At 37.7% G+C, this 21,733-nt stretch overlaps 3 protein-coding genes across 6 annotated transcripts; 1 reads left to right on the top strand and 2 right to left on the bottom strand.

Moving 5' to 3' along the window:
* Positions 1-331: 331 nt before the first annotated feature.
* Positions 332-6,390, bottom strand: map9 (microtubule-associated protein 9). The gene is made up of 13 exons (XM_042388385.1): positions 6,042-6,390; positions 4,968-5,058; positions 3,546-4,046; positions 3,228-3,418; positions 3,015-3,123; positions 2,863-2,930; positions 2,656-2,726; positions 2,394-2,556; positions 2,006-2,092; positions 1,733-1,894; positions 1,483-1,628; positions 930-1,065; positions 332-785 (listed from the first exon to the last, which is right to left on the bottom strand). The coding sequence occupies exons 1-13, from the start codon at positions 6,111-6,113 to the stop codon at positions 666-668; spliced, it is 1,917 nt and encodes a 638-aa protein (XP_042244319.1). The 5' UTR covers positions 6,114-6,390; the 3' UTR covers positions 332-665.
* Positions 6,391-7,827: 1,437 nt separating this feature from the next.
* On the bottom strand, positions 7,828-17,919 carry smim14 (small integral membrane protein 14). 4 transcript variants are annotated; one of them, XM_042423755.1, is made up of 5 exons: positions 17,558-17,919; positions 13,205-13,300; positions 12,249-12,297; positions 11,810-11,973; positions 7,828-10,413 (listed from the first exon to the last, which is right to left on the bottom strand). In XM_042423755.1, the coding sequence occupies exons 2-5, from the start codon at positions 13,277-13,279 to the stop codon at positions 10,375-10,377; spliced, it is 327 nt and encodes a 108-aa protein (XP_042279689.1). In that variant the 5' UTR covers positions 13,280-13,300; positions 17,558-17,919; the 3' UTR covers positions 7,828-10,374. The 4 variants fall into 4 exon arrangements, with proteins under 4 accessions (XP_042279689.1, XP_042279698.1, XP_042279679.1 ...); XM_042423764.1 differs by lacking the exon at positions 17,558-17,919 and adding an exon at positions 17,343-17,432; XM_042423745.1 differs by lacking the exon at positions 17,558-17,919 and adding an exon at positions 15,238-15,330.
* Positions 15,462-21,246, top strand: ube2kb (ubiquitin-conjugating enzyme E2Kb (UBC1 homolog, yeast)). Its single transcript, XM_042423724.1, has 8 exons — positions 15,462-15,536; positions 16,919-17,234; positions 18,107-18,200; positions 18,463-18,521; positions 19,460-19,542; positions 19,751-19,850; positions 20,081-20,209; positions 20,868-21,246. The coding sequence occupies exons 2-8, from the start codon at positions 17,172-17,174 to the stop codon at positions 20,940-20,942; spliced, it is 603 nt and encodes a 200-aa protein (XP_042279658.1). The 5' UTR covers positions 15,462-15,536; positions 16,919-17,171; the 3' UTR covers positions 20,943-21,246.
* Positions 21,247-21,733: the final 487 nt, after the last annotated feature.

The following is a 21,733-nucleotide window of genomic DNA, read 5'->3' as shown; positions in this document are numbered from 1 at the left end:
TATTGGATAATAGAGTGGGAGCAGACCTAATGGAAGGCCGTAAATAAATGCCCTAACAGCACTCATTTAGCACTGTGTTTATGTTGTAAATCCTAAAGGCTTCCTCTCTCTGTAGAATCTTGTTTTAAGTGCTGTCATGCTGAGAGGGAGTAACTGGTTTATTGTGTTATTGCAACTCTTAAGACTTTCTTCTTTTGTTCTACATAGATATATTGTATCATAAAAAATGCAATGAAATATGAATCATGTCTAAATAACAGAAATAAATATACTAATTAAATCAACAGGATTTCAACGTTAAGTATTGATACCATACAATATCACACTTTACTTACTGATGTTTATTGCTGCTTTACATTCTGACGTATAACACAGTAAAAACAGACTGTCGCGTTTACAAAAAAAAGGCTTTTGCTGTCAAACATGAACAGACAGTAAATGCAACTTTCTAAAGCAAAAATGTTTGCTTCAATATTTCATCCAAAAAATATATAAAAATATAAAATTGCACTACAGCTGCTGGCTAATAAAAAATAAAATTAAACAGCTGTCATTAGCTATGTTTAAAACACATGTTGGGTACGACTAACAGTACAAAACTTACAACTTAAAATGTAACATAGCACCCACAGATATTATAAGGGTGGTATGTTACATTTCAAATGTTATTTTCGAAATGGTATAGTTTTATTAGGAGGGCTCCAAGGTGGAGGAGGACTGTCTTGCAGTATTGCTCGTATCTGTCTTTCTTCTCTCCGTCTCTTCTGTTCTAGCTCTTTCCTTGCCTGTTGGAAAAAAAACAGAAATAGTCAAACTGGTCATTCAGAACAATGACTGTATGTAAATAAAAGAAATAACCCCAAAGAGTTCACACAACAGGCTGGTGAAGAGAGAGCATCTGTCTCAAAAACACTATTAATTCTACTTACCAGCCAGTGTTCATACATCTCTAAAGCCATTTTATCTCTCTCTTCTTTCATGTATCGTTCCTCCTCTGCTTTATCTTTATTTTCCTTGCGCTCTGTCGTGACTTTGTTTTGCACGGCATCGTTCTTCTTCTCACACCTAAATCATTTGAGAAAAAAAGTGAAAATAGTTTTAGCTGTGAATTAATATACTGTATGTCGTGATTGAGATAAAGGCGATAAAACAGAGGTAAACATCAAGCTTTGGCTGCCATCTAGTGGTTGATCATTTTTTCACACACTAATAGATTTCAGTGTGATGGGACATTACTGTTAATACAAACTTCTTTTTGGAGTGCTTTTGCATTTATACATTTTCTTTTCTTTTCAACCAGTGATTGATTTCTAAACTTTATTCACTTTCAAGAGACACTGTTTCTGTCCATAAGCACATAAGACACAACAGCTTCTACCTATAGAGATCAAGGTAACAATGCTTTTTTTGTCATGGAAAGACTTTAAATCAGAAAATGTAAAAAAAAAACAATTAAAGAAAAGGGGAAAGATTTACACTCACCAGTCAGAAAACGCTGATCTACTGTCTCTTTTTCTTTCTTCCTCCTCTTCTTGTTTCTTTTGCTGAAGTTTACTTTCAGCCTCTCTTTGTTTTCTATACTTTTCTTTAAGTACATGATCATGCTCACGTTTCCACTTTTCAAACACCTGTAATGATAATAACATTATTGATTAATTGGCTAACATTACACCTTCCCCCAGAGGTTCTTACTATATCTTTCAGATCAATGCTCAATAAATCAACCATATACCTGTGTAGCAGATTGCTTTTTTCTCTCTTTCTCTTCAATATCTCTTTTCTCTTTTCTAATCACATCTTGCTTTTCTTTGGCTTTTGCTTTGAGGCTCTGGGCTTTCTTTTCTTTCCAGGCCTCATATGACGCAACAGCATCTTCCTTTTTAGCTTCTTCTTCCTGTTTGGTTTTTTTTAAAAGATGATAATCAGTGTGCATATATGTTAAATAACCACATGTTTCCTCTAGTCTTTAGAGGCGGTCTGTTGTACTGTAATTCATATTGTTCACCTGTTTCTTTTTTTCTTTCAGAATCTCCTCTTTCTTCTTTAGCAGCATATTCTCTCTTGACTTTTCCTTTTTCTTTTTGAGCCATTCCTGTAAGGAGTACATGTAAGTGGGAAGAGGATTTTCCGAGAATGCAAAGCAGTATATATAAATATACACTCTACGGACATAAACACATAAAAATAAAAACCAATGTATTGGATACAGTGTATGATGTCTTCTATTTTACCGTACAATAATTAATATCAGTATTGGAGTCAAGATGCATTTAAAGCTATTAGACAAAGCTCACTCTCGAGATGTTTTAAGTGAAGCAATATGGAGTCTTACAGGGACTTCCCTTTACCATGTGGTACTAAAAAAGACAATACATGCTCATTATTACTCTGACCTGGTAAATAGCGGCTCTGAGTGAATCTGCTGCTTGTGGCGGAGACTCTTGCAGTGACACTTTACGGTCCAGAACTTTGAGACTTCCCAAATACTTTGATTCTATTTTACTGGAGCATGCACTCTGGGGTCTCTGAGAGCTCTTAGAGTGAGAACTCGATGTCCTAATTTAAAATAAAACAAAATAATCATCCATTAAATTAAGCTGTTTTATCCATGAAGATGTAAGTGTATATTAGTGCATGTTGGATAGCATTACCTACCTGCTATCTGATGATTTTTCATGGACATGAGTGACTTGAGCAACAGAATGATCTGAGTGATCTCTTGACTCCTGAAAGAAAACAGACATATTGCCTAAAAAACTTAAAACAGGACTTAAATCAGGATAAGAGCCACAATATATCTAACATCAGACTAACTGAAAGGTCAAAGGTCATGTCAGTCATGCCTGAGAGCAAATGTCTTACATTAAACTCTTCGAATGATGTAGAGTACTTTCTCTCTTGCTCTTTGCTGTCATCAGAAATAAAGCCATCTATAGCAAAAAAATATATACACAAATGTTAAAAATATTGTTCTAAAGAAGTGAAGTTATGGTGCAGAACATGTAAATTATTACCTCTGGACCCAGAATCAACTGTGGACTTGGTGAAGAGTTGTGACTGCTCACTCTTACTTGAAGAGGATTTGCTGAAGCTATGTGAATCAGCGTGATCTCCCTCTGCCCACTACGATGCAACAACACAACAAACAAGTTCTCCAATTAGATCACTTTATAAAAAGCAAACAAAAAGGACCTTAAAATGTTGAATAACCAAGCAGCGAGACACACGTGTGAAGATGAGGCTTTACTGATGTTGCTAGATGTATCAGTGGAGAGGGGAATAGATGCAGAGGAAGTCTGGGGCCTACTGGTATCCTGAGATTCAGCATCTTCAGCTATCTTCTCTGTTGCATGGAGGCTAAATCCCAGAGTCCTTTGTCGTGGTTTGGGTCTGGGTGGCTCCCTCTCAGTAACACTGTCTGAATAATTAGAGATGGTGGAATTGTCAACATGTTTTAATAACTGTGCTGTTGTTAAGAGACATGGTTTAATGTGTCCTAATGTGTCATGTAACTGCATTTGTGACATAATACAGTGTAAAACGACCTGCTGAGGACATGTGTTTGAGGTCCGCTGTTGATAAATCTCTCCTCTCCTCAGTGCTCTCAGAAACAAGGGGACCTGGAGAGTCCATCACACTGCTGTCAGATGGTAAGGGCAATGGCAAGTCCAGCAGAGTATCGTCTGATGTTTGGTACGACAGAGATTTACTCGAGTTCTCTCTTGTAGTTTGTGGATCGGTAGATTCCACACGACTGTCTTTAAACTGTACATTATCTTCACTGACATTTGTGGAGTGTTGTGGGGAAAACAAGTTATTGTAAGAGCCGCTGGCGGAGTAGTCCGGTGGCTCATTTTCATGTGGCTCTGATGCCGTTGTGTCTTCCGAGGGAGTTTTCGGCGTTTTCAGGAATGAAACTCTCTTTGTTCTCCCATGTTTGCCTTCGTCGTCTGAGAGCTCAAAGTTGTTGATTTTGGCTTTGCTCTTCCCAACCTTCAATGCATTAGACTTCTGTTTTCTTGATTTACAGAGTTTATTCAAAAAATCTGTGAAATATAGAAAATGATAATCACATAAAAGGATAGAGCCAACCATTAAAGTTAATCTATATGAGATGACCAACAAAAAGTTAACTCAAGGTCCACTTACTAGCAAATACAAATACAATAAAGAATACCATCCACTGAGGAAGATGGAGAGATGAGGTTTAAAAAAAAGTTTGAAACTCAGGAAAAAAGCTGGTAAGTGGACCTTAAGTTAAGTTTTTTGTCAACTTTTATTAACCCCTGAAATAGCGAGATGTGGAAACTATACATGTACTAAACATATGGTCTGTTCCACTGCTGTTATTCCTCTTCTATTCTATTCTAAAAAAAACAAACAAGCAAGACAAGAAGCAGACAAAACAGCATCAAAGCACATAAAGGAGGATACAACAAAACACAATATTTTCTTATATTTCTCTCTCATTTTATTATATACTCTAACTGGAACTAGAGCTGCCCTCACTGTTGCCATCTGCTGTGTTGCCGTGCATGTGACATTAAAACCTCTTGAAGAAAAACCTCACAAACGTCTACGAGAATGCAAGAATGTAGCAGTATGAGAAAATACTGTGGATGCATGACACACACAGACACACACACAGACACACAGGAGAATCAAATCTCTTCAGGCTGCCTCTGGTTTGCATGAAACACAGTAACATGCATAAAAGTCAGATTAGCTAAGGAAAAGTTATTTACACAAAGTTCTGTCTTCTTGTGATCTGAAAGGAAGTATTCATATAGCTGCTGAACACTGTCAACACGCCTGAACTTAAGCTATCAACAGATGCAGTTAAAGTTGAAACAGACACAAATTACAATGTCAACAAAGACACTAAAGACACTTTTAAAGAGAGCAACTGGGGATCTCTACAGCCACCTCACATATCTAAAACATTTCGATTTGCTCTGTCGTCTTACCGTCCTCGTCTTCACTGAAGTCATCTGAGTACGAGTATTGATCTGTTTTAGATTTGCTTGCTCTGGCAGAGACAGCAGCCTGAAGTTCATCCTACAATGACACAAGTGACACTTTATCACAAGCTTCAGAGGATTGTCGGTTTAACTAATCTAGTCATTTCTTCATTTGTCATTATGTAATTATTATTAATAATTAAGGCATTATATATCATAGCTTCACATACAGCAGAGCAGTAACCTGCTTTGTAGAGCTGCAACGATTTGTCGATTAATCGCCAACTATTTTGATAATCAATTAATTGTTCTGAGTCATTCTTTTAAGAAAAAAAAATCTCTGGACTGCTCCTTTAGCTTTCCTTTTCATTGATTTGACATATGATAAAGATGTGATTGCTCCAATTATTCACAAACTGCTGTGATTCTTTATAGAAAAAAAACAGGCCCTCGTCACCACAAGGACGAAATCAGTACAACATACCTTCAAAAGTACATATATATATGTGTGTATTCTTGTACCACAAGAAAAGTGCTAATAAAATATTGTTTCTGGCTACTACGTCACTTTCAATATACAGTGATCGCTTCCTTTGTTTAAATACAGAACAATTGCAGTACATGTAATCATTCTAATGTGAATAATTACTTTGATTACTTGATTCTGCTGAATACATTGTTTTACAATGATCACACCTATTATAGCCTGTCTTTAAAACTGCAATTCATTTCATTTCAGCTGTGTAAACTAAGTGTGAAATGTGAACATTTAGCAGTCAAAACAAACCTCTTAACAGGCTTATTAAGACCTGTCACTTGTCTGTAAGAAATATTCCTTCTGCTTTGTGCATCTGATATGTTGTCAGAGTTTTAGTGAATAACTCCTACTTTATTGCGAATGTATTGCCATCTCAAACACTTATTTTACAATAATCAAACCAATTGATACTTAAAGTGACTGTCCGGGGAGAATATGTAATTCAATCGAGGCCTTTACGTAAACACAGATTAATTTACTCTATTAAAATCCATTCAGTCATTTGGTGGGGTATAGCCAGCCTAAAATGGCATGGCTTTTACCTGAAATGTTGTTCTTCTCGATGTTTTCGGGCTTTTTGTGTAAGCCAGTGTCCTGAACTCCTGGTCTGTCATTTTGAAAACTATAAACAGCCTCCTGTGATTGCGTTCATTGACATTAGCATGCTAGCTAGTGTTCGCTAACTGTAACTAGTAGCTACTAAGCTTCCTATGGTGCTATTATAGCTAAATTAACCAAGATGATGATTGTCGGCTTCGATAAATACCACGCAGCTATTCATATGCTACTTTCTAAAGGCACATTGGTAGCTACAGAACGCTGGTTGACGGACTTGTTGATGGTAACCTAGGGAAACGTAGAGTTCCGGTTTCAACACTGCGCACGCTCATATCATTGCCAAACAAAAGCGGTTTTTGGGCGACTGATTAACTGGTAGTTTGGCGCTAGATTAATTTTCAATATTTGACATTATTTCGGAGCATTGAATTAATGCTGCTGATATTAGTAAATTATGTAACTATTATTAATAGTTATCTGTCGTTGCTTCACATACAGCAGAGCGGTAACCTGTTTTGTAAAGCTGCAATGATAGACTGTAGCCTAATTAAAGATCTGAGTTTTTAATACATATAATCTCTATTAAGATTTGTATATGTAACATCTCTGTTCTAAAGAGCCTTTGTATTTCACGTTTTTCCTGTTTGCTTTAGCAAATTTTTGTCTGTCAGTAAATAGATATGTGTATTCAATCACTAGCAGAGAGGTTACTTTTCTGTATTATGAACAAGGTAAAGGAAATACACATTCTTCACAAAGTCCCTAGTTGGCAGATTCACTGATAGTGATTTTAGCTAAGCATTCTGTCATTTATGCACGTCTATATTTGTGAATATTGTAATATCTATTTTTATATTTTTTGATCAAATTTCCCTGACTGTGTTGAAGCTCTAAGTTTTACATTGGTATCATTTAATAAAGATGTTGGATGACTTTTCACTGGCAAATCACCAAAACCACACTCAGGTTGTGTTAAATGTTCACATTTCACACTTAGTTTTCACAGCAGAAATTGTTTTGCAGCTGTTTCAGTATAAAAAACACATAGTGCTCATATAATCAATCAAAACAGGTTGAGAAAGTTAACCTCCTTCCAAAAATACAAAACAATATATGTACAAACACAGAGCACAGTTTTCATCCATTTCATTCATGTTATTAATATTTGTACTGTGTGTATTGCTTTGTTTGTTGTTGTTTGCCTCTACATTTTTAGGATACTTTTAGCTTTACAGGTGTGTATGTGAGATGGGCACCAGCAAGTTTCTGCCTTCCCTAATATTCATTGATAAAAGGCCCAATCTGTGATCCCAGTTTAAGCAAATCTGTATTTCATATCCAAAAACTTTAATGGAAGCATAACACATTTACTGCTAATCTATGGAACCTTTAAAGGGAAGTAAAACAGTCGAATGCAATTCTTCAAACGGTGTTTCTCTGAAATACTTGCTTGATGACGGCACAGAAATCTTGGGTGGTTGGTTTATCTGAATGGAGATGTTGCCTATATTCTCAGAAATTAAAATCAAGTTTCTTGATATTTATTCACTAGTTAAAACAGAAAAAATCTGTTCAATTAAATAACTACATCGATTACATCACATAAATTCAATTGATCCTTTTTCTATACTGTAGTTAGTTCAGATTTGATGGATTTATGTGTTATGTACATGTACATGCTGTTTTAGAAAAAGACAAAAGTAATACTAATTAAATGACAACACTATCAGTGTGCACTTAACAGTTTTCAAACAAAACACAGCCAGGCAGCATGATTCAATCTTTTTATTTTTTGTTTTGTTATAGGAAAAGTGCATAGTTGAAGCCCTTTTTCTCAGACAGTAACAGTGTAAATTGAGGTCTCCTGTGGTACCACATACTCGTTCATCTCAACAATCTAGTATGGCTTCACTCTTCATTATATACAACTATTTATGTTTAACCCGATCTTTTCCTTCATTATAGTTCCTCCCTGACTGTACAAAGAATTTTACTGTACATTCACCGATGTGGGAATGAAGAGTAGCCAGTGACTAAAGACTGTTGAGATGAACTCACAACTCGGCCCACAGTTGTTACAGATCATATCCAGGTTTTGAACTCTTACACCATGCGTTTAAGAAAGAACCTTCAATTTTTAGACAAATCTGTCTCATTTCTGATATCACAGGTAGTCTGGAACATATCCCGAGGCCCTGATACACTTTTATAAACACGTTTCCACCATGACAGGGCCAGAAAGTGGAAACGTTCAGAAAATTTAGTCAGTGAATAGAAAACAGAAAACCCTGTATGATGTAATGCATCCCAATAGCCAACAATGGATGTATAAAAATACCACTTATCATGATTTTCCATTTCTCTTGAGTGTTAATTCCACTCTATGATAACTTTGAGGCTAGGGTTTGAGTTTTAAATATCCACTAACATTTACACAAATGATTATGGAACAAAACAACATTCACCACTGCATCGGTCTGCATTAGGGGTTTCTATTTTTCTGGCCACGAATTGTATTTGAACCTTTACTCTAATCCTGTGAGAAAAAAACCCTGTAGTGTGAACCATGCAGATGGATAGAAAAGAAAACATGACAGAGAAGTTCTACTGCAGATCATTCCCTCCTGCTTTTACCATCACAGATTTCAAATAAAAAATTACCTCAAATATTGCTATTCTGTCTCAAGAAAGTTGATTTCTAAATGAGCTTTGAGACCAGAACTAAAAATTTACATTGGCACTGAAAACTCTAGAATGCTCCTTTTTAACTAATTTCCTTTTCACTGATTTGACATATGATAAAGATGTTGTGAAGTAGAAACTTTGGATTGCTCCAATTAATCACAGACTGCTGTGATTCTTTATAGAAAAAGAAAACAGGCTCTCGTCGCCACAAGGACAAAATCAGTACAACATACCTTCAAAAGTAATTATATACCACAAGAAAAGTGCTAATAAAATATCATTTCTGGCTACTACATCAGGTTCAATATACACAAAGGAATATATCACTTCCTTTGTTTAACCACAAAACAATTACAGTACATGTAATCATTCTAATGTGAATAATTAATATGATGATTTGTTTGTGCTGAGTATAATGTTTTTCACACTGATTATACCCTGTTTTTAAGACTGCAATTCATTTCATCTCAGCTGTGTAAACTGAGTGTGAAATGTGAACATTTAACAGTCAAAGCAAACCTCATTACAGGCTTATTAAGACCTGTCACTTGTCTGTAAGAATTATTACTTCTGCTTTGTGCATCTGATATGTTGTTAAAATTTTATTGAATAACTAATAACTTATTGCAAATGTATTGCCATACAATAATCAAACCGATTAATACTTAAAGTGACTGGCCGGGGCACATATGTAATTTAATCGAGGCCTTTACGTAAACACAGATTTACTCTGTTAAAATCCATTCTTAAATCAGACCAAATCTAAATGTAGCATTTTTAGCTAAGAATGATGAATTTAGCAAATTCGTCATTCTGCTGGTTTAAATATGCAATTTAAAAGTATGGTGTGATACGACATCATTACTGGCACTGTTTTGGAGTTTGTGACTTTAAAGTGGAAAGAGTGGAATGTTTCAGAGAGTCTGAAGAAGCCGCCACCTTTCATTACCCAGCAAGCACTGGAACAACAATTTGATCTGCCCAAAAGGGGATTCTTGGCTACCCCTTCCCTCTCCTCCAACCCATGTGACACATTCCTTAATTTTGACTTCATGTCTGAGTCTGAGAGCTGCGATCAGAGACTGACTCAGAACGATGCCCCACCCTCTGACTGAAGACTTGGTGAAGTCACACAGAGCCCAAGTGATATATCAACAGGCCGATATTGTCGGCCAATGTTATTATTGGATATCAGCTTATCACAGAAATATTGTATCACTGTTGGCTTATATGCAAAACAATTTTAGTGCTTATTTCTCTTAATTCAGGTTTTGTTTTTGATGTAACTGTGTTTTTATGTATAGTAATTAAATTTCCCGTGACATTAACTGATCATATCTTTAACCAATAATAACCGAAGCTGAAGAATAATCCATGCATCATCATATACAGTATATCAGATTATTTTTACGTGCTGGCCTCAAAAATCCAGTAACAGTTGGGTTCTAGTAACAGGAATCATAGAAAGATCTACCCCGATAAAACAATGGTATCAGAATGGGAAAAAAAGAAAAAAAGATATTTGTATGAAGGTTGAGAGGGACGCTGTTCCAGTCACAGCAACTAGAGCTTTGATACTGTGCAGCTCCAGTCAAGAGCAGGTGGATGAGTGATGGTTCTTTGGCTCCACTGCTAGTCAACAGGTGGTGCTGGGGGCTCTCTTCCATCTCTCTGCAAACCCCAAAATAAGGAAGGTAGATTAACATAATGCAAGTCTCTAAAACAGAAGTGAACAATCTGGATGACGAAAAAGAGCTTTGGAAGAGAATTGGCCTTCTTAACAAATATGGACCTAACAACTGTCAAACATAGCAACTGTTGACAAACATGGAAAAATAATGAATGAAACAGATTGGTCTTAAACCAATTCAAAATCTCCAGTCAGAACAGCTGCAATTTAAATTGCACAAAGACTCCCGACAAAAACTAATTCTAACCAATATAAGCATAAAATGTGATGACAGGTTTTTAATTTTCCATCTCCTTTTGCGTGTGTCGTCCCTCCTCGATTCTCTTAATATTGGTCGATTGCTTTAGCATTGTTTGCTGCTGTAACGTGTATTGAGACACCCTAGTGTGATTTTGTACTTTAAATAAAATAAACTTTACTTTACTTTAAAACAGCAACAACTGTAACTATCAACAGAAAAAAAGACTATTTGTAGCAGTGACTGCACATTAAGGCCATAAAATGACATGACAAGATGTTTTATTGACACCAATAAGAGAAAAGCAGTCACCAAGCATGATAAAGACTGTTGACAGTGTTAATAAAAGACCCATGATCATATACTTTCACAGTCACTCCCACAAACACTTAGTTTATTTTTGCATGCTCCTCTTGCTGTTTTTAGCACCTCTAGCTCTGCAGTTCTTGTCTTGTGAGGCAGCTGGAGTTACGCGCTTGTGTCTGAACCACTGGCGGTTCAGACCAATCAGCGTCCTATGAGGATTCTCGCGTGATCTTGTGAATCCAGCTGCCTCGCAAGGTAAGACGGTGATAGATGGATGGTTCATCCAATCACCTGCCAAGTAGTTTTTGAAAGTGCCTGCCTTTTTCCAAACAGTTTCCGAGGATGACTTCTCAGATGGTTCTGTGTAACAAACCATCCAACACATCAGGTTACTGCAGTACACACTGTGCATGTAATTTTTTTCCTCTTTTAACAGTAGCAATAAATGTATGTATATAAGTCAATTTCTTCTCTGCATGTTTCACAGTATTTTATCTTTAAAACAAGGCATGTAACTTTACAAGTCATAGTCTTAATAACTAACATAAAGCAATATAAATACCAATAATGTTGCTTCTTTCTTTGATCAATTTTTATTTCTTAATCCAAGGTTATAGCGTTCATCACATTATGATGTCGTTCATTTTCATCTTGGTAAATTGTGTCTTATTCAGTGTCACTTGAAGCAGATTTTTGCCTGATAAAAGCAAATTCCTTTCGATGTTGTGATTCACTGCCCATGGTAAGATAAGTGTCAAGGTAAATCCAGACAGAGCAGGAACTACATTTAAAATATCACTGTTTGTTATGTAGGAGTGCATTGAAATACTGACATTGTGGGGTCCAGTGGGTTTGCCTGTGGGACGGGGACCCCTGAGACTGGACGGACGCAGCAGGAACAGGAGCAGAGCCAGAACCATCCATCCCATCACAACCAAGGGGAGGGTCAGGTCACCACTTCCTCCACCTCCTCCGACTGACCCACCTGGGCCTGGCACTGTACACAAACACATTTTTGCACTACTCACATGTGATCTACACTAATGGTTCTGATTTATGTGCTTCCATATGACACATTATGAAAAACAAAAAAACAAAAACCCACACAAGATCGTTTCGAGGGAGACTTGAATGATGCAACCAACCAATTTTGAAAAGTGATGTATCATGTTCAAAATTAATAAAGATATGTGATACAAACAAAACAAAAAAAAACAACCTCAAACACACACACAAGATATAGTGTGCCTTTCATTAAGAACTCATACATACATTCCAGTGGGCACTCTGTGTCTGTGCAGTAGGACTGAGATTGCCTGAGCTGAAAGACAAATAATAAAAAGGAACATTTGATGGAATAGAAGAGAAGAAGAAGCAAAAGAATATTATAAATTCCTCCACTCTAATGCTTTGATGGCTACGTTATTTACTCTGGCTAATACAATTTGTGTGACATAAACCTTAAGAGTAATTGCTACATTAGGCATGCAAACACATGACCCACTCACAGCTTACTGTTACCATGGCACATATGTACCCATGGATGGTCCAAAACAACCATCCGAGCTCTTCCTGATTCTGGGAATATACTCTTCAGATCAGACTAACAAATGCTGCGCAAATTCTTTAGATATTTAGACAACACCCTTTTACTGCTGCAAGCAAATCAGAAAACTCCCATGGTGGCTCGTGGTCTGAGCCAACCACAGCTCGTCACGCACCTTAAACCTGTACACAAAGAGCCAATGAGGTCACCTGGAAACTGACACAACATAATTACAAGCTGTGTTCTTTTAAACACTCAGAAACTTAGTTTAACTAGAAAAGTTTGAGCTCATCTTTTATAATCATGAAAAGGACAGAAAATATTCACAATGTGAACCTTACAACACAAATTGCGACATAGTTAAATGTTGTTGCGTGGCAGAACTGATAGACTCTCAAGATAAACAATGAACAGGAACTAGGATATGTTGGCTCAGTGTCACCCAGCTGCGGCTTTTCATTTCCTTCTTCTCTCCTTCTCTGGAGACTTTCGTTTAGTTGCTAGTTGTTCCTAGTGTTAATCTCTTTGCTTCCTTCTCGACTTCAGCGGCACTTAACTTCACATTGCATACTTGGAATACTTAATTTCCTTTTGACCTATTCCAGCACCTCAACTCTGTCATACTCAAGTCTGCTACTTGGATTTCAAGTGACAGTAAAAGCCTCTTGGTTCCATTACTTACCAGGTTGATGAGGCGCCTCATAGCATACTCATGGGTGCAGACGCACTCACAAGGGTCAAAGCCTCCCTCGGCCATGTCTCACAAGATGGTGTTCACCTGGGAACAAACAAAAAGCACTGTATGTAACTCAGACATACATCATCAAGTTAGAGAAACCCAAAGCTACCTCTTGTCAGCGCTGTGCTCTATTGTTGTGACACAGACACACGCAGATTAGGGGGAGGAGACAGTTAGGGACAGTCAGCAGACTCTGTGGCTGTATTATGCTGCATGTATTCTAGGTTTTTGTTGACAGAGGGAGAGCTCATGATTTTTTTCCTTCATTTATGATTCCTAGCTGTTACAGCACATGCTGAAATGCGGAATATACTCTATATGACAACATATTGGACATTTGTCTAAGAGCTGATGCTGCTGGCATTGTACATGTATCTTTAACATGTATAGTTTGAACTGGTTTACCTTTATAGTGCACCTGTCTTTAATATAACACTAATTATAAGCTAAAGGCCAGTCAATGAAGGGGTCCCTAAATGCAAATTGGTTTACATCCAGCTATCATAAAGGGAGACAAATCTCAGCTCAAGGTGGAGAAGGCAAGAAATGAATACTGTGAGGAATAAACACTGTCTTACAGGATTTTTAAACCAAAAATATAAAATGGCTTGTAATCAGAATGCAAAAGGCCTGGCATACAAATGAATGTGATAAACACATAGACCGTGCCTGCAATAGTTGTAGGCCAGATATGGGAAAATACACTGCTGTCTGTTACATGTGCCTAATGTCTATACCAGAGCCCCACTGTTAATAGATTTAGTGGATGAAACTGAAATCGATGTTTGAGAGTGTAACTCTTTTTGTTAAATTACATTAAAAATTTGTTTTTATACGAGATATGTTCAGAGCAGCACATATTTTGTTGAAAAGTAAACAGTTTGCATTTCAAACTAAGTTGACACTACTGTAAACATATCTTTGGCATTTCTGCACAACAATTTCTTGTTATGTGTGCATGTATGTATGTATGCATGTATATATGGATACATGGATAGATAGATACTTAATTAATCCAAAAGGGAAATTAAAATGTTACAGCAACCAACAATGAGGTAAGAAACAATGAAGTAAAAAAGGTAAAAGAAGTAAATGCAATGAAGGACTAAATTATATACAATAACTAAAAACACTCACTGAAAATATAAAAAAATAAATAGAACAGAAATAATACAATGGTCAGGTGTATATTGCTACGGTAATAAGGTGCAGGATTGTCCATGGATGTCAAAATTGAGCGTAATAAATATTGATAGCTGAATAATCTACATAATGTATACACATATGATAACAGCAGCATATACTGACAGTCCCCAAAGATGATCAAAATATGAATCTGAAATACAACAGATGTGATGGACAATGTAATAAAACAGAAGTTCAGCTGAGACATACACTGATACCGCTATATCTGCAACAATATAATATCGGCCGATATATATCGGCTAAACAATTCATTGGTCTAGCTCTAGTCTATAGCACAATAAAGTAAAAAGCCGAACATGTTTTAGTTGACCTATAAGACTACCCGTCATGTCTATTTCTAATGTTAGAGTCCGTACAAACTAACAATCACGCTACTCGAGTCCAAAATACTAACTGTTAAACCGAAATACGACTGCCAGTGTGTTTAAACTCAAAACAGAAGTTTACATAGCAGACATTTTGACTCATTCACAGACTGACAAGTTTTAATCGCTATCGCTGTAACTGAAAGCATAGCTACGATATATTTTCCATTAGTAGCAGCTATAACGTTAGCTCCTGCAAATTTCAACAGTGAAGCGGCCAGTGTTGATTCTCGGCCCTGCTCATTAAAATATCATTGGAGACAGATGTGGCAGCAAACGGCACCGGAACAAGACTTACTTGAGCTTTCGTAGATGCTCGGGAAAACGATTAATCTCTGAAAAAAAGAGGGCCCGAGATACACCGATGCTGACGGAGCCTGTTAAATTGCAGACATGTCAACCTACCGTCGGTGTTTTGTTTGATACACGTGAGCCAACCCAGCTATTCTTCACGATAAACATCCGGGAACTCGGCGAGGAGGGGGTGCGTGCACCAACGGCTCATTAGACGTCTCCTATTGGTCAAACTGTTTGACAGGCGGGTCTCTAAGCCAATCACAGTAAGGGATAGTTGTAACGTCTGGATAGTAAACAAACAGCTGTCTATCCTCACGCAAACAGAGGTAGATGAACCGAGCTCCAACATACCTACAGCTGCTTGACCAAATATTCACACGAGTACTGTACTCAACTACACTTTTAAGGTACTTTTACTTTACTTGAGTATTTCATTTTATGTAAATATTGTACTTTTTACTCTGACAGCTGCAGGTGAGCTAGTTACTATTCAGATTAAGCCTCACCTACATCAGTTACAACATAAAAATGCTAATTAAACAGTAATCCAATAATATATAACTAATAATATAACTCTGCTGATTAATAAAGACTTTGACTTTTGATATTTTGAGTACATTTTCCTGTTAATCCTTTACTACTTTTACTTGTAACAGATTTTTTTCATTGTAAAAGATAGTAAGTGAAAGCAAAAGCAAGTAAAAGATCTTAAGTACAGATGTGTCAACAGCAAATTGTGTGTAAAATATCAAAAGTAGCTGGACGCTGTTGAAATCAGCTTAAGTGTAATTGCTGAAACAATTGAAATTTTAGATTAAGCCCTGTAGTTGAATTGTTAGTTTGTGTGTAAACGAGGTGAAAGCACCTGAATTGTCATGTGAGTATAGGAGATGTAATCAGTTGAAATATCATTGAACTGTGCGGTTTAGTTTAAGTTGAAGTACCAGAGATAACTGAAGTGCAGTGTGCACTGTAAATAGCAGTGAAAGTAGCTGAAATGTCAGTTTAAGAGAAAAACTTAGTTGAACCTTCTATGCTTACCTTTATTTTGCCCCTTAAAGGACAGGTTTACAATCTTAAAATGATAGTCAAGTGCCTGAATGAACATTGAAACAGGTTTTTCTTGCTGTAAGCATTCCTCCTGTTCATACTGACCATGAGAAGATCCCTTCATAATGCACTTACATGGGGGGCAAAATCCACAAGCCTCCTTCTGTGCAAAAATGTATTAAAATTTATCTGAAGCTAATATGAAGCGTCATCCAAATGAGTAAAATCAAGTAGATATATTTCAACGTTAGTCTTTTTAGCGCCAAAGTCCCTCTTTCTGTTACTATACTTCCACTGCAATAGGGAAACACTGTCTGAGGAAACGCATAGAGGGAATTTGATGCTAAAAAGACTATAAATGTGGCAGATATCCACTTGATACGACTAACTCAGACTGCTTAAGCCTCATAAAAGCTTCAGATCAACTTTTAAATGAAAGCATATTTGAAGGGGATCTTTCACAGCGAGGATAACCTCTTTCAGTGTACATATGGGCACCTGATTGTTGTTTTAAGACGCACTTGAAAAATTATGAACTTTTATCCTTTAATCCCAATTAAAAACAACATATATATACCTCTTGCCATAAGATCACAGTCAGATGTAAAATCCTGTAGCTGAATGAGGGTGCTGGTTAACAGTGCTAGAAATCAGATGGGTTTCATCACATGATGAGAAATGTCCTGAAGGTGAGTTTCAAAACAGCACAAACCCATGTTCTCATTAATGAAACTTCTAGTTTCTACTCCATTTGGCCGCACTGTGTGTGTGCATGTTTCTGGACTGACTGAGGCTGAGCGCTGGCAGGCAGGCAGGCAGGCAGGCGACGGTGAGCTGCCTCTAAAGTGAAAAGACGGTGAAAGTGAAAGGAGGGCTACATATCTGTGCAAAAGCAGTCCCCGCACTGACAAGACAACAGAGGGAGAGAGAGGCCCCGGGTCGAGCTTCCAGGCAGCAGCAGCAGCAGCAGCAGCAGCTCAGCAGACACAGCCATGGCTAACATCGCGGTCCAAAGGATCAAGCGGGAGTTCAAAGAAGTTCTCAAAAGCGAAGAGGTGCGTTCACGTTACGCGTTATTTTATACTTTCTTTCAACTCCGTGTTTGCTATTGTTTCAACTCTATTCAAACGTGTCTGCTGCCGTTATGACAGAGACTTATTTACCTCTGCTAGCGTCAGGGTCCCAGTAACGCTAGGTCAGGCCTAAACAGGAGAACTTCAGCTAGCTGTAGCTTGATATCAGTGTCTGCTCGACCCTCCCCTGTTATGTCAGGTGGGTGTGTTCAGGAAACACCGGGGATTCAGCTTTGGCCCTCTGTTTCTCACTTAACAATACCGCACACCTTTTTTGAGTAATCACATAGCTAAAATAAACCTACCTTTTTATGGGCGCGCCTCATTCAAGGTGTCCTCAAGTGTTTACTAACGTAACGTTAGCTGTAAGTTACTGTCAGTTTGGGTTAGCAGCTTTTAGCGAGCTAACGGTCACGTTATTTTGACAGCTCATCCACAGCTAGCATTAGCATTAACCGCTATAACGTCCACCAACTTAACAAACTTATTAAAGGTTAATCAGCTACTCGTATACAAGTGGAGGGGCTATTTAAAATGTGTATTATGCTTTGCTACCGCTTGTCAAATGTCGTTTCTGTGGGGTTAGTAGTTAACTTTTGTTAGCTTTGCTTTAGCCAGACATGTATCTTGCTAATGTAAACGTCCTAACGCTTCCTGTTGAGCTGTGAAACAGACTTTGATTTGATAGAAAATTACAATTGTTTTGCCCTTAATAGTATGTAACGTCACAAACTGGCATTTGTAAGTCAAAGTGTGTGGTTTCACATTTTGACACTTGTAGAGACTCCTGCTACAATAATGAAACACCAGTGTTGTTTTATTTGCGTCCCTCTCATTTGTTTCCCACCTCACAGACAAGTAAAAACCAGATAAAAGTAGATTTGGTGGATGAGAACTTCACAGAGCTGAGAGGCGAGATAGCAGGTCCTCCAGATACACCATATGAAGGTACTGTCTAACACCTGCATCACTATTACATTCAATCACATTCGTTTCACCATTTGTATCCTGTTCACAGAGGTAGTTTCACCTGTATATGGTCATTTCTTCTGTATATTTCTGAAGATTGTTGTTGTTATTTTGTGTAAGGGCCTTGTATGCTCTAACATACTTGGCCAGTAAAGATGATCCTGATTCTGACAGTGACTTGCCAAGATATTTATTTCAAGACTCATGATTTGGTTATCCTGTTTTCATTTTTTCCCTCAAGGTGGCAGGTATCAGCTTGAAATAAAAATTCCAGAAACCTATCCTTTTAACCCACCAAAGGTATGTGCTCTTTACCACGCTTTCACTTATTGAGTGTGTTACTATACTGTGCACTAGTATCCTGTTTATTATCATGGTTTTGGTGAACACATAATATCCTGGTTTTGAAAACCTTGGTGAGCTCTACCCTGGTTTTTGAGAAACCTCAATATGCTAGCTGAAGTACCCCAACAGAGACTGGGATACTGTGGCATGTAAAACTCTTATCCAGGTTTTTGATCACCAGTCTGCCGCGCACACATATGAGCATCCTCAGTCTGAGATACACAGCAATTAATTTGAAAAAGATAAGTATGATCTGAAGAGAAATTCTGACAGATTATGTGGAAAGTGAATTGTATTGTCAGCAGAGTGTATATACAGCCAGAAAATAAACTTTATTCATCCTCAATTGTTGAGGTAACTCGGTACAGGAAAGATGGTGTCTCAGATGTCGAGGGATCAAAGAGACACCTGCATGCAGACAAACAGACGCCTGGAGACTGTTAGAATTAAATGTCTGTCACAGTATATGTAATTTTATATTAAGGTATCAAAGTATTTTGGCTGATATAGTCAAGTTTCAGGAAAATCTATTGAGAATACTGTTAATGAATAAATTAACTGACAAGAATATCTGTTTGTGGCTTATCCGGTGATCAAAAATATGAAAAAAAAACAACATAAAAATAACTTGCAAAATTGACCATATTTGCTTAATACAGCCAGAAATATTGGTTACCACAGTATAAACAATATGAAAAATCTCTGATGATAGACAGATTTATATCATCGTAGGGTAAATATTGTCATGTTGCTCAACCCTACCCAAATATGATCACAAACCAGGATAAGACTCAAGACCTGGATACTAGTGTACATGTAAACATACATATTGTAACCCACAGTTGCCTCCTTGTCCTCCATCACCACACCATTCTCACACCTGTCTGTCTTAGGTGCGCTTCATCACTAAGATCTGGCACCCTAATATCAGTTCTGTGACAGGAGCAATATGTCTGGACATTTTAAAAGACCAGTGGTGAGTGAGACACGCCTGAACCTTGTCACCTACTCTACTCAGTTTTCCAGTGTGTCCTCCATCTCTGCAGCACAAGCAAAAACACACACACACACACACACACACACACACACACACACACACACACACACACACACACACACACACACACACACACACACACACACACACGACTTATCTGCTCCAACTTCTCCTCTGTCTCACCCAGGGCAGCTGCTATGACCCTGCGGACGGTGCTGTTGTCTCTACAGGCTCTGCTTGCTGCAGCAGAACCAGATGATCCACAGGATGCAGTAGTAGCAAACCAGGTGTTTTGATACAATAATACTTGCTAGCATGTTTCCTCCTAGTATTCAAATGGAAAACATTTTTAGTAAAATGTGGATCAAATGTGGATCATTTGTATAATGATATTTTTAGGCTGTTGTTGAGCTGTAGACCGTTAAAGCCATTTAAACACACAGTTTCTCTCTACCTTCACTGTTGGCTGGATTTTTTTTATAGCAGTTCTCATTGAACTTTCTCTCTGCATCCTTAGTATAAGCAGAACCCAGAAATGTTCAAACAGACTGCAAGGCTGTGGTCTCACGTCTACGCAGGAGCTCCTGTCTCCAGTCCTGACTACACACGTAAAATAGACAAACTCTGTGCCATGGGCTTTGATAAGGTCAGAACCAGTTTTTTTGTTTTTATTGCAAATTAACATTTTGTAGTAACATTTATGTCAGTAAAAGCACGATGTGGGACAGCAGAGTTTTGGGTGCTTTTGTTTGACATTAGAGCTGAATTATATTAGTCAGTTGATAGAAAATGAATCTGCAACAAGTTTCTTCTGTGATAAATGGGAGTGAGTCATTTGTTCCAGGTTCTCTTAAACTTATGTGATAGTGAACTGAATATCTTTGGGGTTTTGGACTGTTGTTTGGGCAAAACAAACAACATGTGAAGGCGTCACCGTTGACTCTCGGAACCCGTGATGGACATTTTTCACAGTTTTTTGACATTTTAGACTAAACTATGAATTGAAAATATAAGCGGTAGACATATTGATAGTAAAAATAATCTTAACTATTAAACAGCATGCTTGTCAGAGTGAGTAGGTGATGTGTTGTCTTACTGTAGTAAATGTCAGGATTTGCTCTTAAGGAGGCTTAATTTATTCAACAATTACCATGGAAAGCATATGTGATTCATGTTCAATAGAGATTTCTACTTATCTCCCTCTCTTTATTCTTAGGTTTTTATTACCTTGGTTTCCTTGTATATCATGCACACATTACAATGATTTTTAATTCTTCGATTTTTTTCCCCCCCTTTGCACACAGAATGCAGTAATAGCGGCCTTGTCCTCAAAATCCTGGGATGTGGAAACAGCGACAGAGCTGCTCCTTAGCAACTGAAACCCAGCCAGATGTGAGGATCCCGAACTCCCTTCATCATAGCATCAGCCCCCCCTTCCCACCCCAGCGCCATTCCACCATTGCCTTTTGTTACACAGACAGCACCCCATTCGCCACAGCAGTCTGAGCCTTCTTTTATAAACAAGTTTGTTCGCTACAAACTCAACACCGGTAGCACCGCAGTCGCCAATATGCACACCGCCCTGTTGCCTGTCTGACCCCCTTCTGTCCATTGTGCTATGAGTCTTTTCTTCCACTGACTAAAACGTGTATCCCTGTAATAAGAAGCCCTCAAACACTTTCAGTCACGCATCTTGTCTTCCATACCCCTTAATCATATTCTCAAACTTTTTTTTTTCTTGGTTCTGTGTTCCTTGATATTGCAAAGACTCAAATAACTGCCACTGCCTAGTGGAATTTCCAGGGTGAAATGTGAAGGAAATCCCGAACACTGCTCTCACAGTACATCATTTACTCCTTCAGCGACGAGTTGCACTTCTGTCACACAGTTCTCTTTGAGGACATTTAATACTAAAGGTATAGCTGGATTACATTTTACTTGACTGGATCGTGTTCTGCATGAGCAGTGTAAAGGATTTTCCCTGAACAGTTTACCGTAGATGCTTCAATCATGTGCAGAGGTTTTTTTTTTTTTCTCTCTGTCTGTGGAATTAGAAAAATATCTCACAGACATCCTCTGTCATCTGCACACATGCACAGAAGAAAAAAGTTATCTGTAAATAGATAGTGTAAATTTGAAAATACAATGGGGATATACTTTTTTTCTTACA

The sequence above is a fragment of the Thunnus maccoyii genome, chromosome 2 (genome assembly GCF_910596095.1).
Source record: "Thunnus maccoyii chromosome 2, fThuMac1.1, whole genome shotgun sequence".
NCBI classification, from domain to species: domain Eukaryota; kingdom Metazoa; phylum Chordata; class Actinopteri; order Scombriformes; family Scombridae; genus Thunnus; species Thunnus maccoyii.
This window is presented reverse-complemented; position numbering and strand designations above follow the sequence as displayed.

Coding starts and splice junctions, on each gene's coding strand:
- map9 (XM_042388385.1), bottom strand. CDS start 6,113: ATGACAGACCAGGAGTTCAGGACACTGGCTTACACAAAAAGCCCGAAA. Junction 5,059..6,041: donor CGAGAAGAACAACATTTCAG/GTAAAAGCCATG, acceptor GTGTCATTGTAG/GATGAACTTCAGGCTGCTGT. Junction 2,557..2,655: donor GAAAAATCATCAGATAGCAG/GTAGGTAATGCT, acceptor ATTTTAAATTAG/GACATCGAGTTCTCACTCTA.
- smim14 (XM_042423755.1), bottom strand. CDS start 13,279: ATGGCCGAGGGAGGCTTTGACCCTTGTGAGTGCGTCTGCACCCATGAG. Junction 11,974..12,248: donor CACAGAGTGCCCACTGGAAT/GTATGTATGAGT, acceptor GTTTGTGTACAG/TGCCAGGCCCAGGTGGGTCA. Junction 10,414..11,809: donor AACCCACTGGACCCCACAAT/GTCAGTATTTCA, acceptor TGGGGTTTGCAG/AGAGATGGAAGAGAGCCCCC.
- ube2kb (XM_042423724.1), top strand. CDS start 17,172: ATGGCTAACATCGCGGTCCAAAGGATCAAGCGGGAGTTCAAAGAAGTT. Junction 18,201..18,462: donor TCCAGATACACCATATGAAG/GTACTGTCTAAC, acceptor TTTTCCCTCAAG/GTGGCAGGTATCAGCTTGAA. Junction 20,210..20,867: donor GTGCCATGGGCTTTGATAAG/GTCAGAACCAGT, acceptor CTTTGCACACAG/AATGCAGTAATAGCGGCCTT.